The sequence below is a fragment of the Zeugodacus cucurbitae genome, chromosome Y (assembly GCF_028554725.1).
Source record: "Zeugodacus cucurbitae isolate PBARC_wt_2022May chromosome Y, idZeuCucr1.2, whole genome shotgun sequence".
In the NCBI taxonomy this organism is placed as follows: Eukaryota; Metazoa; Arthropoda; class Insecta; order Diptera; family Tephritidae; genus Zeugodacus; species Zeugodacus cucurbitae.
In genome coordinates this window covers 2,558,313-2,576,134 of record NC_071673.1, presented here as the reverse complement: position 1 = coordinate 2,576,134, position 17,822 = coordinate 2,558,313, and the positions used below count along the sequence as shown (strand labels likewise).

At 35.2% G+C, this 17,822-nt stretch overlaps 3 protein-coding genes across 3 annotated transcripts in view; 2 read left to right on the top strand and 1 right to left on the bottom strand.

Annotated features, from left to right (window-relative positions):
- Positions 1-17,822, top strand: part of LOC128923437 (uncharacterized) — a 489,012-nt gene that overhangs the window by 235,392 nt on the left and 235,798 nt on the right. The gene's annotated exons all lie outside the window — the stretch shown is intronic.
- On the top strand, positions 10,106-11,865 carry LOC114805194 (uncharacterized). The gene is made up of 4 exons (XM_054235711.1): positions 10,106-10,237; positions 10,308-10,510; positions 10,567-10,693; positions 10,757-11,865. Exons 1-4 carry the CDS (start codon positions 10,214-10,216, stop codon positions 11,090-11,092), a joined length of 690 nt encoding a protein of 229 aa, XP_054091686.1. The 5' UTR covers positions 10,106-10,213; the 3' UTR covers positions 11,093-11,865.
- Positions 11,926-12,818, bottom strand: LOC128923436 (uncharacterized). Its single transcript, XM_054235710.1, has 2 exons — positions 12,485-12,818; positions 11,926-12,429 (listed from the first exon to the last, which is right to left on the bottom strand). The coding sequence occupies exons 1-2, from the start codon at positions 12,677-12,679 to the stop codon at positions 11,926-11,928; spliced, it is 699 nt and encodes a 232-aa protein (XP_054091685.1). The 5' UTR covers positions 12,680-12,818.

The following is a 17,822-nucleotide window of genomic DNA, read 5'->3' as shown; positions in this document are numbered from 1 at the left end:
CAGTAAAAATGAACAATATTTTGGTGCCCCAAGCGAATGAAGTTACCTATCTTGGTATTCACCTAGATAGAAGGCCTACGTGGAGAAAACATATATCTAGTAAAATAACGTGCATGAAGATAAGAGCTGCAAATTTAAATTGGCTTTTAAATAAAAACTCTAAACTTAGCTTAGACAACAAAGTGCTTTTATACAATGCGGTTATAAAGCCGATTTGGATGTATGGCATTCAACTGTGGGGTACGACCTGTGCAACTAATATTGATATAATACAAAGGTTCCAATCGAAAATGCTTAGATCAATCACGTGCTCACCATGGTACATGCGCAATGAAAATATCCATAAAGATCTTGGTATCCCTATGGTAAAGAAAGAAGTAGAGGACAGCAGATTGAAATATATATCTAAACTCCGAGATCACCCAAACCCATTGGCTAATGCTTTAGTACATTCCTGCGATCAAACACGCCTAAAAAGAAGGGATATGCCAGCGTACTAAAGAGCAACGTTTCACCAATACAGCTCAATCACTTGGTTGAGCTTGTCTAGCTTTTAAATAGATTTAAGATTTTATAACTTGTTGTTAGGCTTAAAAACAAGCAGATTCAATAAATAAGGAAATATTGAAAAAAAAAAAAAAATGGTATGCCATCACCTGATCGTCCGACCACCGATTTACAACGAGAAAAACAATATGACCATGGTAGTTTAGCTACAATTATCGCGAACAGTGAGCCATTATTGACAGCTGAACAAAAAATTATTTATAATCAGATTATGCTGACTGTTGCTGCTAAACAAGGCGGCTTTTTCTTCTTGGACGCACCAGGTGGAACCGGTAAGACATTTTTAATATCGTTGATTCTTGCCGAGATACGGTCATAACAGAAAATCGCATTGGCAGTTGCATCATCAGGCATAGCGGCTACTATGCTAGATGGTGGGCGAACGGCACATTCAGCATTCAAGTTGCCATTACAAATTCATAGCAACCCAAACGCAATATGTAACATAAAAGAATAGCGCAATAGCTGCAGTGTTGCAAAGAAGTTCTATCATTATTTGGGATGAGTGCACAATGGCTCACAAATATTCACTCGAGGCATTGCACCGAACTATGCAAGATATGAACGGCAATGATAAACTTTTTGGAGGTGCTGTCATATTGCTATCTGGTGATTTCCGACAGACGTTGCCGGTCATACCTCGCTCTACTTTCGCCGATGAAATTAACGCATGTTTAAAACAATCATTTTTATGGAGAAATGTTAAAACACTTCGATTGACTATTAACATGCGCGTACATTTACTAAATGATCCATTAGCACATATATTTTCGGAACAATTGCTAGATATTGGGAACGGTACAATAGAACGGCAACCAAACACGCAATGCATTAAACTGCCAGACAATTTCTGCACTGTTCTTCACACAAAAATTGAATTGATTCAAAGTATTTTCCTGGATATACAAAATAATTATTTAGATCATAACTGGCGCAGTGGGCGGGCTATTTTGGCAGCCAAAAATGTTGATGTTGACGAAATTAACTTCCAGATACAACAGTTGTTGCCAGGCGATCTGATGTCTTTTAAATCAATCGATACTGTTGTTGATGAAAATGAAAGTGTAAATTTTCCAACTGAATTTTTAAACTCTCAAGATATACCCGGAATGCCACCACATATTCTTCGGTTGAAGATTGGTTCAATTATTATTCTTCTGCGTAATTTGAATCCCCCTCGGTTATGTAACGGTACACGTTTGGTCATCAAAAAGTTAACAGGGAATAATCTTGAAGCAACTATTTTGACTGGAAAGTTTAAAGGAGAAGTGGTTCTGTTGCCCCGTATTCCAATGATACCGTCAGAATCTACGATACCATTCAGAAGACTACAGTTTCCTATTCGTTTAGCTTTTGCCATGTCCATTAATAAGTCTCAAGGCCAAACAATGTCCATTTGTGGGTTAGATTTGGATAATCCATGTTTTTCCCATGGGCGATTATATGTTGCATGCTCACGTGTGGGAAAACCATCAAATCTATTTGTGTTAGCTCGAGACAGGTTAACCAAAAATATTGTGCACCAATTAGTGCTCAGTAAAATTCAAATGTTTGTAATTCAAAAAAATAAATACTACTATTAATAATTAAGAATTATCTACCCTAAGATTATAAAATTAAATGTTACATGTTATCAACTAACAATTTTGTAATTAACTTATTTGTTAAAAACTTGAATATAACTCTCCTGGTAGTCGCATTATTTATTTATTATTAGCAAAGAGCTATCCACCAGTTTGTGGCGCTAAGTGCGCTATGTTACAGTAGATGGCGCTGCATTTCTTTCTAAATTTTCATGGATTTAGGCTGTCATAACAAAAGCTGCCACTTGCTAAAAACATTAAATGAAAATGCGTTGTTTGAAGTTTATATTATTTGTGGTAAAGTTATACGAATCTATGACTTCCAATATTCTAAATTTAAGAAAAAATCACATACAATCTGTGAAATAAATAAAGTTATGTACATATGTATGGTCAGACAAATAAGCAATGCTGCCACTCTTTTCCAGTAAATCTTCCTCGAATTTGGGAGATTTCAGAGGAATTTAGGAAATCGCAGAGTTGATTTCTGCATGTATTTCCTAAATGCAAAAAAAAATTCATTTATTTGCATTTAGGTATAGAATTTTGTATGGCTAATGCCCGGTTTCACAGTCCATACTTAAGTTGTGCCTAAATAAAATTTTAGCTAAGTATTGTTGCAAACTGAGTAGTCCTTTGCGTTTCACAGTCAATGCTTAATTTCTATAAAATTTTATTATGATATATGGCAACGTTATGGGCAACATATGTTTTACAAATGTCATTCATAAAAATATGTTTGAAATATTTAAATTATAACAGACAATACATAAATTTGCGAGGAAAATTATATCAAAAATTGATGAAAACAACAAAAGAACCCCAAATTTCATCACTAGCGAGTCGGAGCACCTATGGGAACTGAAGGAAAAGTATAAGCTGTTATTGAGTGCAAACGAACGGACCCTTGCCCTACGCTACGAAAGATGTCGCTGAAAATTCAAAGCAAATTCAAAATAAAAATCAGCTGTTATTTAAGCATTGCTTAAGCCTCCCATTTTCAGTGCTTAAGCATAACCTAAGTATGAACTGTAAAACACTATATTCCTGTTTTATCTTAAGCACAACATAAGTATGGAGTTAAATTTAGAACTATACATCAGTAGATGGCGCTACATGAGAATACATTTATTGACACTTATTTGTGATACTAACGGCTGACGTTGTAAGGTAATTGAATAAGTGCGCTGTATTAGGCTAGATGGCGCTATAGAAGCAGATGCTGTTATATTAAAAGTCCAAACGTTTATTTTAGCTAAAATGTATTAAACGTAAAACGTGTGTTTGAAATTTACCATTAAAACGTGTGTAAAATTTATCAGACTTGGCCACGCTTTGCTTTAGTAAAAGTAAGTATTATTAGCTTGCTTTTCATTTTATTTATTAAATCTTATTTTGAACTTTGAAGTAATATTTTCAATAAAATGCCATCAAAAAAATCGAACCTCAATAATGCACGGAATAGAGCTGCACAACGCCAAAGAGTTCAAAGAGTTCAGCAGTCTGCACAACAAATCGCAGCAAGAAACTCAGCTCAAAGAATCAGGACAGCAGAGAGTCGTGTACAAGAATCCCAAGAACAGCGTGATAGACGTCTGCGACAAACTGTCACCAGAACAAGAGCGGCGCGTGAACAACTCATAGTTACAGCACGATTACGAGATGTACAGAGACAGCGGACCAGCTGCTCATTAACACGTTCAACATTTGTTCGTCTTGCGTTCGAATATGAAGCAGATATTGATTACTCTGCGCATTCAAAAATTGCTGTCGCGAAAATGGATAAACTATGTCCATATTTTCATGCATTAAAATTTCGGTTGAGGCTCCAAAAACGACACTAACTGAATTTTTTACATTGTGTCAAAAACCTGGTATTTTAGGTATTCGCAAAGACGCTACTATACACTGATGTTCCACGCTATTTTACATGGAACAAATCAGGTAAAAAATGGGAGCCACGGAAACAAGGAAAACCACATCTTTCTATTACAGGCATATTCAAAGCTAAGACATTGGGACGACTTTACACGGTACATCCAAAACAACGTGAATGCTTCTATTTACATTTGTTATTGGTGAATGTTCCCGGACCAACGTCTTTCAAATTTTTGCGAACAGTTAATGCCCGAGTATTTAATACATATCAAGATGCATGTCGCGAACTGCAATTGCTAGAAGACGATAACCATTGGGACCTAACACTTGCCGATGCTGCGTTCACATCAACGCCAAATAACATTCGTCACCGTCGTAATTGTTTGCAATTATTTTGACGACGTATTACCCATCACAAGCAACCACTTTGTGGGAAAAATATAAAAAATTGTATGACGGAAGACGTATTGCACCGAATTAGACAAACAGAGCAATGCCCAAACATAGATTACACGCCAGTGATGTATAATGAAACGTTAGTGTTGATCGAGGATTTATGTATTTTAATTTCAAATTCACCACTAAATTATTATGGTATGCCATCACCTGATCGTCCGACCACCGATTTACAACGAGAAAAACAATATGACCATGGTAGTTTAGCTACAATTATCGCGAACAGTGAGCCATTATTGACAGCTGAACAAAAAATTATTTATAATTAGATTATGCTGACTGTTGCTGCTAAACAAGGCGGCTTTTTCTTCTTGGACGCACCAGGTGGAACCGGTAAGACATTTTTAATATCGTTGATTCTTGCCGAGATACGGTCATAACAGAAAATCGCATTGGCAGTTGCATCATCAGGCATAGCGACTACTATGCTAGATGGTGGGCGAACGGCACATTCAGCATTCAAGTTGCCATTACAAATTCATAGCAACCTGAACGCAATATGTAACATAAAAGAATAGCGCAATAGCTGCAGTGTTGCAAAGAAGTGAGTGCACAATGGCTCACAAATATTCACTCGAGGCATTGCACCGAACTATGCAAGATTTGAACGGCAATGATAAACTTTTTGGAGGTGCTGTCATATTGCTATCTGGTGATTTCCGACAGACGTTGCCGGTCATACCTCGCTCTACTTTCGCCGATGAAATTAACGCATGTTTAAAACAATCATTTTTATGGAGAAATGTTAAAACACTTCGATTGACTATAAACATGCGCGTACATTTACTAAATGATCCATTAGCACATATATTTTCGGAACAATTGCTAGATATTGGGAACGGTACAATAGAACGGCAACCAAACACGCAATGCATTAAACTGCCAGACAATTTCTGCACTGTTCTTCACACAAAAATTGAATTGATTCAAAGTATTTTCCTGGATATACAAAATAATTATTTAGATCATAACTGGCGCAGTGGGCGGGCTATTTTGGCAGCCAAAAATGTTGATGTTGACGAAATTAACTTCCAGATACAACAGTTGTTGCCAGGCGATCTGATGTCTTTTAAATCAATCGATACTGTTGTTGATGAAAATGAAAGTGTAAATTTTCCAACTGAATTTTTAAACTCTCAAGATATACCCGGAATGCCACCACATATTCTTCGGTTGAAGATTGGTTCAATTATTATTCTTCTGCGTAATTTGAATCCCCCTCGGTTATGTAACGGTACACGTTTGGTCATCAAAAAGTTAACAGGGAATATTCTTGAAGCAACTATTTTGACTGGAAAGTTTAAAGGAGAAGTGGTTCTGTTGCCCCGTATTCCAATGATACCGTCAGAATCTACGATACCATTCAGAAGACTACAGTTTCCTATTCGTTTAGCTTTTGCCATGTCCATTAATAAGTCTCAAGGCCAAACAATGTCCATTTGTGAGTTAGATTTGGATAATCCATGTTTTTCCCATGGGCAATTATATGTTGCATGCTCACGTGTGGGAAAACCATCAAATCTATTTGTGTTAGCTCGAGACAGGTTAACCAAAAATATTGTGCACCAATTAGTGCTCAGTAAAATTCAAATGTTTGTAATTCAAAAAAATAAATACTACTATTAAAAATTAAGAATTATCTACCCTAAGATTATAAAATTAAATGTTACATGTTATCAACTAACAATTTTGTAATTAACTTATTTGTTAAAAACTTGAATATAACTCTCCTGGTAGTCGCATTATTTATTTATTGCAAATTATTTGTTTATTATTAGCAAGGAGCTATCCACCAGTTTGTGGCGCTAAGTGCGCTATGTTACAGTAGATGGCGCTGCATTTCTTTCTAAATTTTCATGGATTTAGGCTGTCATAACAAAAGCTGCCACTTGCTAAAAACATTAAATGAAAATGCGTTGTTTGAAGTTTATATTATTTGTGGTAAAGTTATACGAATCTATGACTTCCAATATTCTAAATTTAAGAAAAAATCACATACAATCTGTGAAATAAATAAAGTTATGTACATATGTATGGTCAGACAAATAAGCAATGCTGCCACTCTTTTCCAGTAAATCTTCCTCGAATTTGGGAGATTTCAGAGGAATTTAGGAAATCGCAGAGTTGATTTCTGCATGTATTTCCTAAATGCAAAAAAAAAAATTCATTTATTTGCATTTAGGTATAGAATTTTGTATGGCTAATGCCCGGTTTCACAGTCCATACTTAAGTTGTGCCTAAATAAAATCTTAGCTAAGTATTGTTACAAACTGAGTAGTCGTTTGCGTTTCACAGTCAATGCTTAATTTCTATAAAATTTTATTATGAATATAAATTTTTCCCTACGCTACGAAAGATGTCGCTGAAAATTCAAAGCAAATTCAAAATAAAAATCAGCTGTTATTTAAGCATTGCCATTTTCAGTGCTTAAGCATAACCTAAGTATGAACTGTAAAACACTATATTCCTGTTTTATCTTAAGCACAACATAAGTATGGAGTTAAATTTAGAACTATACATCAGTAGATGGCGCTACATGAGAATACATTTATTGACACTTATTTGTGATACTAACGGCTGACGTTGTAAGGTAATTGAATAAGTGCGCTGTATTAGAAGCAGATGCTGTTATATTAAAAGTCCAAACGTTTATTTTAGCTAAAATGTATTAAACGTAAAACGTGTGTTTGAAATTTACCATTAAAACGTGTGTAAAATTTATCAGACTTGGCCACGCTTTGCTTTCTTTTTATTATTTAAAACTCTTTAAACGAATTAAATAAAAGTAAGTATTATTAACTTGCTTTTCATTTTATTTATTAAATCTTATTTTGAACTTTGAAGTAATATTTTCAATAAAATGCCACCAAAAAAATCGAACCTCAATAATGCACGGAATAGAGCTGCACAACGCCAAAGAGTTCAAAGAGTTCAGCAGTCTGCACAACAAATCGCAGCAAGAAACTCAGCTCAAAGAATCAGGACAGCAGAGAGTCGTGTACAAGAATCCCAAGAACAGCGTGATAGACGTCTGCGACAAACTGTTACCAGAACAAGAGCGGCGCGTGAACAACTCATAGTTACAGCACGATTACGAGATGTACAGAGACAGCGGACCAGCTGCTCATTAACACGTTCAACATTTGTTCGTCTTGCGTTCGAATATGAAGCAGATATTGATTACTCTGCGCATTCAAAAATTGCTGTCGCGAAAATGGATAAACTATGTCCATATTGTCATGCATTATAATTTCGGTTGAGGCTCCAAAAACGACACTAACTGAATTTTTTACATTGTGTCAAAAACCTGGTATTTTAGGCCAATTCGCAAAGACGCTACTATACACTGATGTTCCACGCTATTTTACATGGAACAAATCAGGTAAAAAATGAGAGCCACGTAAACAAGGAAAACCACATCTTTCTATTACAGACATATTCAAAGCTAAGACATTGGGACGACTTTACACGGTACATCCAAAACAACGTGAATGCTTCTATTTACATTTGTTATTGGTGAATGTTCCCGGACCAACGTCTTTCAAATTTTTGCGAACAGTTAATGCCCGAGTATTTAATACATATCAAGATGCATGTCGCGAACTGCAATTGCTAGAAGACGATAACCATTGGGACCTAACACTTGCCGATGCTGCGTTCACATCAACGCCAAATAACATTCGTCACCGTCGTAATTGTTTGCAATTATTTTGACGACGTATTACCCATCACAAGCAACCACTTTGTGGGAAAAATATAAAAATTGTATGACGGAAGACGTATTGCACCGAATTAGACAAACAGAGCAATGCCCAAACATAGATTACACGCCAATGATGTATAATGGAACGTTAGTGTTGATCGAGGATTTATGTATTTTAATTTCAAATTCACCACTAAATTATTATGGTATGCCATCACCTGATCGTCCGACCACCGATTTACAACGAGAAAAACAATATGACCATGGTAGTTTAGCTACAATTAACGCGACCAGTGAGCCATTATGGACAGCTGAACAAAAAATTATTTATAATCAGATTATGCTGACTGTTGCTGCTAAACAAGGCGGCTTTTTCTTCTTGGACGCACCAGGTGGAACCGGTAAGACATTTTTAATATCGTTGATTCTTGCCGAGATACGGTCATAACAGAAAATCGCATTGGCAGTTGCATCATCAGGCATAGCGGCTACTATGTTAGATGGTGGGCGAACGGCACATTCAGCATTCAAGTTGCCATTACAAATTCATAGCAACCCAAACGCAATATGTAACATAAAAGAATAGCGCAATAGCTGCAGTGTTGCAAAGAAGTTCTATCATTATTTGGGATGAGTGCACAATGGCTCACAAATATTCACTCGAGGCATTGCACCGAACTATGCAAGATTTGAACGGCAATGATAAACTTTTTGGAGCTGCTGTCATATTGCTATCTGGTGATTTCCGACAGACGTTGCCGGTCATACCTCGCTCTACTTTCGCCGATGAAATTAACGCATGTTTAAAACAATCATTTTTATGGAGAAATGTTAAAACACTTCGATTGACTATAAACATGCGCATACATTTACTAAATGATCCATTAGCACATATATTTTCGGAACAATTGCTGGATATTGGGAACGGTACAATAGAACGACAACCAAACACGCAATGCATTAAACTGCCAGACAATTTCTGCACTGTTCTTCACACAAAAATTGAATTGATTCAAAGTATTTTCCTGGATATACAAAATAATTATTTAGATCATAACTGGCGCAGTGGGCGGGCTATTTTGGCAGCCAAAAATGTTGATGTTGACGAAATTAACTTCCAGATACAACAGTTGTTGCCAGGCGATCTGATGTCTTCTAAATTAATCGATACTGTTGTTGATGAAAATGAAAGTGTAAATTTTCCAACTGAATTTTTAAACTCTCAAGATATACCCGGAATGCCACCACATATTCTTCGGTTGAAGATTGGTTCAATTATTATTCTTCTGCGTAATTTGAATCCCCCTCGGTTATGTAACGGTACACGTTTGGTCATCAAAAAGTTAACAGGGAATATTCTTGAAGCAACTATTTTGACTGGAAAGTTTAAAGGAGAAGTGGTTCTGTTGCCCCGTATTCCAATGATACCGTCAGAATCTACGATACCATTCAGAAGACTACAGTTTCCTATTCGTTTAGCTTTTGCCATGTCCATTAATAAGTCTCAAGGCCAAACAATGTCCATTTGTGGGTTAGATTTGGATAATCCATGTTTTTCCCATGGGCAATTATATGTTGCATGCTCACGTGTGGGAAAACCATCAAATCTATTTGAGTTAGCTCGAGACAGGTTAACCAAAAATATTGTGCACCAATTAGTGCTCAGTAAAATTCAAATGTTTGTAATTCAAAAAAATAAATACTACTATTAAAAATTAAGAATTATCTACCCTAAGATTATAAAATTAAATGTTACATGTTATCAACTAACAATTTTGTAATTAACTTATTTGTTAAAAACTTGAATATAATAGCCTAGACAGACGACATCGCTAATTTGCATTAGCGGCGATGATTTGCTTTAACTCGCGCATTAATTCATTTTAAAGCAAATTAGTAATGCACAAAAATTTCGTGCATTTAGCTGAATTTACCATATTTGTGCTGGCAATGCTGCCCAAAAATGCCCGATTTTTGCTATTGTGAATGTTAATTGATAGAAAGAAGAAGAAGAAAACGTCAACAAATGATAGAAAGGAAAGCGTTAGAGGTAAGAAGTTTTAAATTTCTTTTTCAATTATGTGCAAGTTTATTGACAAAATCAAATTTTAATATTTTAGAAGATGGCAGAAATTAAGCAGCGAGTGGTTTGGACTAGCACTGATGAATGTGTGTTAATTGACTTGTGGCGTGAGCGGGCCGATGATTTAAGACGTGCCAAGCGCAATTTGCATATATATGCCGATATATCTGTGCAAATGGCACATAAATTTACTCCGAAGGAAGTCCATATTAAAATTAGAAACTTATCACAAAGATACAGGTATACTATGCTATTATAAAACATTTTTAACATTATTAACCTTTGTGAAATTGTAGAGAAGAAAAGAAGAAAACTGGCCCATCGGGGGGCAGCCCATCGACGTGGAAATATTTTGATGCGGTGCATCAAATCATAGGGCTGACTGCAGCCAATAATGCAGAAATTTATGAATCATTAACTGTGGTAAGCTTAAATTTGATCTTTTTATTTCTTTATCGTATTAACTTAAAACAATTTTTTCTTTAGGACATATCGTCATCAACATTGCTGCCGTTACCGCCATCTGTACCTGCAGCATCACCAGTAACAATGTCCCCGGAGCCGTTGTCGCCAGTAATACCATCGACCAGCTCGCCATTGTTGTCGCCACTGGATACCTCGTCCACATCCATGAGCACTTCTAAAAAGAGAAATTATATGGGTGAATTGGTGAAAGTGGCAAAACAACAACATGAATTGCTTAAGGTAGTGGTGGAAGATGGAAGAGATTTAAAAGAAAGAATCATTAATTGTATTGAAGAACAAAATAGTTCTACAAAAGAATTTATAAGTATTTTTAAAAATTTGTTGGAAAAAATGTAAATATTATATTTATTTTGTATACTATTAGTAGTTATTTATTTTTATTATTATTAATATAAATGTAACTGAATTAAATGTTAATTTAAAAAGGAAATATTAAATATTTAAAATAAAATGAAATGAATTAAAATGTAATGTAATAAATTGAATTTATTAATAATAAAAATAAATTTAAAAAAAGGAAATTTGAAATGAAAAATAAAATAGCTACCGTGGTATGTAACATAATTTGTACCGTTTTGAAATCTCATTGCTATGGCATTCCTAACCGCTGTCGCAGTTTGGTCATTTTCTCCTAATCTTGTTGTGTGATTGGGTTGATGTCTTCTTTCATCTTCTGCTGCTTCTTGTATCCATGCGGGAAAAACTTCATCGTTCTCAATCTTTAGAAAATTATGCAAAATGCAACATGCTCTAATTATAATATTAACATTTTTAGGAGCAACTTGCAAGCCTCTTCCAACTTTACGGAAGCGCGCTTTAAGTTGACCAAAGGCATTTTCGATCACTCGGCGACATTTGGACAGTCGATAATTAAAGTGCTTTTCAACAGGCGATTGATTAACCCCATATGGATATGGTTTCATCATATGATGTGATAAACGAAAAGCTGAGTCGCCAATAAGAAGCACAGGTACATTGATGCCTTCAATTATTTCGCTATTTTCCTTAAAAATACGAGCGTGTTCATGAAATTTCTTAAGTGAACTCCTCTCAAATATGTACGAGTCATTATTTCTCCCAGTGGATCCTATGTTTATGTACGTGAACTTTGATCTGCAAGTTATAAGAAATGTAAACACATGTGTATGAGAATCAATACAGTCATAAATTTACCTCTGATCACAGCTTGCCAACAAAATGACTGAATACCAGCCTTTATAATTGTAATAGTCTATGGCTTCCACTTTTTTGGGTTGCACTTCGATGTGGCAGCCATCAACAGCACCAAAGCATTGTGGGAACCCCATCAGTTTGAAACCTTCTACAATTCTTCTTAATTCTTGCGGATGTGGGGAGTATGCATTAATGCAATCCGAAAGAGTACCACATACTTCATGACAAAAATCGATCACAATTTCTCCAACTGTGCTGCGCCCAACGCCAAACAAACTAGCAACAGTCCTATATTCCGCTGCCGAACCCAAAGAAAAGAGTGCTATAGCTACTCTTTTTTCAAGTGAGATACAGCGCCTCATGTTGCTATCCATTTTTCCAATACTCTTTACCTTTTCGCACACTTTTTTGAATGCCCTTCTATCTAGCCGAAAATTTTCTTTGAACCTTGAGTCATCCATGGTTGGGACATCGTGCTCCCAAAATATACCACCTCGATCCTTAAAATATGCAATTTTTGATTTCAATCCCAAATTGAAATAACTATTTACTTACGAATTTCCAAATATGTCGATGGTGCTCCTGAGCGAATACAAGTCCAGCATGTATGATTTCGTTAAAATCCACTATTGCTTTTAATTGCACTTCATTATCTTGTAATGTATTTAATAACAATTTAATTCTTTCATTAAATTTCTTTTTGTTTTCCAAAAATACCAAAATTGCCATTAATAACTCTTTTTTATCCATTTTTATTTCACGTTTGTAATAAATAAACAAATTTCTCAATCAGCTGTATAAATGCACAAAATTTGTCGTCTGTCACTATAAAATTTCAATGCGCATTATCATTTCTTAATGCCAATTAATTTTGTTCGTCTGTCTAGGCTATAACTCTCCTGGTAGTCGCATTATTTATTTATTGCAAATTATTTGTTTATTATTAGCAAGGAGCTATCCACCAGTTTGTGGCGCTAAGTGCGCTATGTTACAGTAGATGGCGCTGCATTTCTTTCTAAATTTTCATGGATTTAGGCTGTCATAACAAAAGCTGCCACTTGCTAAGAACATTAAATGAAAATGCGTTGTTTGAAGTTTATATTATTTGTGGTAAAGTTATACGAATCTATGACTTCCAATATTCTAAATTTAAGAAAAAATCACATACAATCTGTGAAATAAATAAAGTTATGTACATATGTATGGTCAGACAAATAAGCAATGCTGCCACTCTTTTTCAGTAAATCTTCCTCGAATTTGGGAGATTTCAGAGGAATTTAGGAAATCGCAGAGTTGATTTCTGCATGTATTTCCTAAATGCAAAAAAAAATTCATTTATTTGCATTTAGGTATAGAATTTTGTATGGCTAATGCCCGGTTTCACAGTCCATACTTAAGTTGTGCCTAAATAAAATCTTAGCTAAGTATTGTTACAAACTGAGTAGTCGTTTGCGTTTCACAGTCAATGCTTAATTTCTATAAAATTTTATTATGATATATGGCAACGTTATGGGCAACATATGTTTTACAAATGTCATTCATAAAAATATGTTTGAAATATTTAAATTATAACAGACAATACATAAATTTGCGAGGAAAATTATATCAAAAATTGATGAAAACAACAAAAGAACCCCAAATTTCATCACTAGCAAGTCGGAGCACCTATGGGAACTGAAGGAAAAGTATAAGCTGTTATTGAGTGCAAACGAACGGACACTTGCCCTACGCTACGAAAGATGTCGCTGAAAATTCAAAGCAAATTCAAAATAAAAATCAGCTGTTATTTAAGCACTGCTTAAGCCTCCCATTTTCAGTGCTTAAGCATAACCTAAGTATGAACTGTAAAACACTATATTCCTGTTTTATCTTAAGCACAACATAAGTATGGAGTTAAATTTAGAACTATACATCAGTAGATGGCGCTACATGAGAATACATTTATTGACACTTATTTGTGATACTAACGGCTGACGTTGTAAGGTAATTGAATAAGTGCGCTGTATTAGAAGCAGATGCTGTTATATTAAAAGTCCAAACGTTTATTTTAGCTAAAATGTATTAAACGTAAAACGTGTGTTTGAAATTTACCATTAAAACGTGTGTAAAATTTATCAGACTTGGCCACGCTTTGCTTTCTTTTTATTATTTAAAACTCTTTAAACGAATTAAATAAAAGTAAGTATTATTAACTTGCTTTTCATTTTATTTATTAAATCTTATTTTGAACTTTGAAGTAATATTTTCAATAAAATGCCACCAAAAAAATCGAACCTCAATAATGCACGGAATAGAGCTGCACAACGCCAAAGAGTTCAAAGAGTTCAGCAGTCTGCACAACAAATCGCAGCAAGAAACTCAGCTCAAAGAATCAGGACAGCAGAGAGTCGTGTACAAGAATCCCAAGAACAGCGTGATAGACGTCTGCGACAAACTGTTACCAGAACAAGAGCGGCGCGTGAACAACTCATAGTTACAGCACGATTACGAGATGTACAGAGACAGCGGACCAGCTGCTCATTAACACGTTCAACATTTGTTCGTCTTGCGTTCGAATATGAAGCAGATATTGATTACTCTGCGCATTCAAAAATTGCTGTCGCGAAAATGGATAAACTATGTCCATATTGTCATGCATTAAAATTTCGGTTGAGGCTCCAAAAACGACACTAACTGAATTTTTTACATTGTGTCAAAAACCTGGTATTTTAGGCCAATTCGCAAAGACGCTACTATACACTGATGTTCCACGCTATTTTACATGGAACAAATCAGGTAAAAAATGAGAGCCACGTAAACAAGGAAAACCACATCTTTCTATTACAGACATATTCAAAGCTAAGACATTGGGACGACTTTACACGGTACATCCAAAACAACGTGAATGCTTCTATTTACATTTGTTATTGGTGAATGTTCCCGGACCAACGTCTTTCAAATTTTTGCGAACAGTTAATGCCCGAGTATTTAATACATATCAAGATGCATGTCGCGAACTGCAATTGCTAGAAGACGATAACCATTGGGACCTAACACTTGCCGATGCTGCGTTCACATCAACGCCAAATAACATTCGTCACCGTCGTAATTGTTTGCAATTATTTTGACGACGTATTACCCATCACAAGCAACCACTTTGTGGGAAAAATATAAAAATTGTATGACGGAAGACGTATTGCACCGAATTAGACAAACAGAGCAATGCCCAAACATAGATTACACGCCAATGATGTATAATGAAACGTTAGTGTTGATCGAGGATTTATGTATTTTAATTTCAAATTCACCACTAAATTATTATGGTATGCCATCACCTGATCGTCCGACCACCGATTTACAACGAGAAAAACAATATGACCATGGTAGTTTAGCTACAATTAACGCGACCAGTGAGCCATTATGGACAGCTGAACAAAAAATTATTTATAATCAGATTATGCTGACTGTTGCTGCTAAACAAGGCGGCTTTTTCTTCTTGGACGCACCAGGTGGAACCGGTAAGACATTTTTAATATCGTTGATTCTTGCCGAGATACGGTCATAACAGAAAATCGCATTGGCAGTTGCATCATCAGGCATAGCGGCTACTATGTTAGATGGTGGGCGAACGGCACATTCAGCATTCAAGTTGCCATTACAAATTCATAGCAACCCAAACGCAATATGTAACATAAAAGAATAGCGCAATAACTGCAGTGTTGCAAAGAAGTTCTATCATTATTTGGGATGAGTGCACAATGGCTCACAAATATTCACTCGAGGCATTGCACCGAACTATGCAAGATTTGAACGGCAATGATAAACTTTTTGGAGGTGCTGTCATATTGCTATCTGGTGATTTCCGACAGACGTTGCCGGTCATACCTCGCTCTACTTTCGCCGATGAAATTAACGCATGTTTAAAACAATCATTTTTATGGAGAAATGTTAAAACACTTCGATTGACTATAAACATGCGCGTACATTTACTAAATGATCCATTAGCACATATATTTTCGGAACAATTGCTAGATAATGGGAACGGTACAATAGAACGGCAACCAAACACGCAATGCATTAAACTGCCAGACAATTTCTGCACTGTTCTTCACACAAAAATTGAATTGATTCAAAGTATTTTCCTGCATATACAAAATAATTATTTAGATCATAACTGGCGCAGTGGGCGGGCTATTTTGGCAGCCAAAAATGTTGATGTTGACGAAATTAACTTCCAGATACAACAGTTGTTGCCAGGCGATCTGATGTCTTCTAAATTAATCGATACTGTTGTTGATGAAAATGAAAGTGTAAATTTTCCAACTGAATTTTTAAACTCCCAAGATATACCCGGAATGCCACCACATATTCTTCGGTTGAAGATTGGTTCAATTATTATTCTTCTGCGTAATTTGAATCCCCCTCGGTTATGTAACGGTACACGTTTGGTCATCAAAAAGTTAACAGGGAATATTCTTGAAGCAACTATTTTGACTGGAAAGTTTAAAGGAGAAGTGGTTCTGTTGCCCCGTATTCCAATGATACCGTCAGAATCTACGATACCATTCAGAAGACTACAGTTTCCTATTCGTTTAGCTTTTGCCATGTCCATTAATAAGTCTCAAGGCCAAACAATGTCCATTTGTGGGTTAGATTTGGATAATCCATGTTTTTCCCATGGGCAATTATATGTTGCATGCTCACGTGTGGGAAAACCATCAAATCTATTTGTGTTAGCTCGAGACAGGTTAACCAAAAATATTGTGCACCAATTAGTGCTCAGTAAAATTCAAATGTTTGTAATTCAAAAAAATAAATACTACTATTAAAAATTAAGAATTATCTACCCTAAGATTATAAAATTAAATGTTACATGTTATCAACTAACAATTTTGTAATTAACTTATTTGTTAAAAACTTGAATATAACTCTCCTGGTAGTCGCATTATTTATTTATTGCAAATTATTTGTTTATTATTAGCAAAGAGCTATCCACCAGTTTGTGGCGCTAAGTGCGCTATGTTACAGTAGATGGCGCTGCATTTCTTTCTAAATTTTCATGGATTTAGGCTGTCATAACAAAAGCTGCCACTTGCTAAAAACATTAAATGAAAATGCGTTGTTTGAAGTTTATATTATTTGTGGTAAAGTTATACGAATCTCTGACTTCCAATATTCTAAATTTAAGAAAAAATCACATACAATCTGTGAAATAAATAAAGTTATGTACATATGTATGGTCAGACAAATAAGCAATGCTGCCACTCTTTTCCAGTAAATCTTCCTCGAATTTGGGAGATTTCAGAGGAATTTAGGAAATCGCAGAGTTGATTTCTGCATGTATTTCCTAAATGCAAAAAAAAAATTCATTTATTTGCATTTAGGTATAGAATTTTGTATGGCTAATGCCCGGTTTCACAGTCCATACTTAAGTTGTGCCTAAATAAAATCTTAGCTAAGTATTGTTACAAACTGAGTAGTCGTTTGCGTTTCACAGTCAATGCTTAATTTCTATAAAATTTTATTATGATATATGGCAACGTTATGGGCAACATATGTTTTACAAATGTCATTCATAAAAATATGTTTGAAATATTTAAATTATAACAGACAATACATAAATTTGCGAGGAAAATTATATCAAAAATTGATGAAAACAACAAAAGAACCCCAAATTTCATCACTAGCAAGTCGGAGCACCTATGGGAACTGAAGGAAAAGTATAAGCTGTTATTGAGTGCAAACGAACGGACACTTGCCCTACGCTACGAAAGATGTCGCTGAAAATTCAAAGCAAATTCAAAATAAAAATCAGCTGTTATTTAAGCACTGCTTAAGCCTCCCATTTTCAGTGCTTAAGCATAACCTAAGTATGAACTGTAAAACACTATATTCCTGTTTTATCTTAAGCACA

What these genes read in the sequence shown, in the direction of transcription:
- LOC114805194 (XM_054235711.1), top strand. Translation starts at nt 10,214, where the DNA reads ATGATAGAAAGGAAAGCGTTAGAG. An exon ending in TAGAAAGGAAAGCGTTAGAG is followed by an intron (nt 10,238 to 10,307) that starts GTAAGAAGTTTT and finishes TTAATATTTTAG; the next exon opens with AAGATGGCAGAAATTAAGCA. An exon ending in TTTATGAATCATTAACTGTG is followed by an intron (nt 10,694 to 10,756) that starts GTAAGCTTAAAT and finishes TTTTTTCTTTAG; the next exon opens with GACATATCGTCATCAACATT.
- LOC128923436 (XM_054235710.1), bottom strand. Translation starts at nt 12,679, where the DNA reads ATGGATAAAAAAGAGTTATTAATGGCAATTTTGGTATTTTTGGAAAAC. An exon ending in ATCGACATATTTGGAAATTC is followed by an intron (nt 12,430 to 12,484) that starts GTAAGTAAATAG and finishes GCATATTTTAAG; the next exon opens with GATCGAGGTGGTATATTTTG.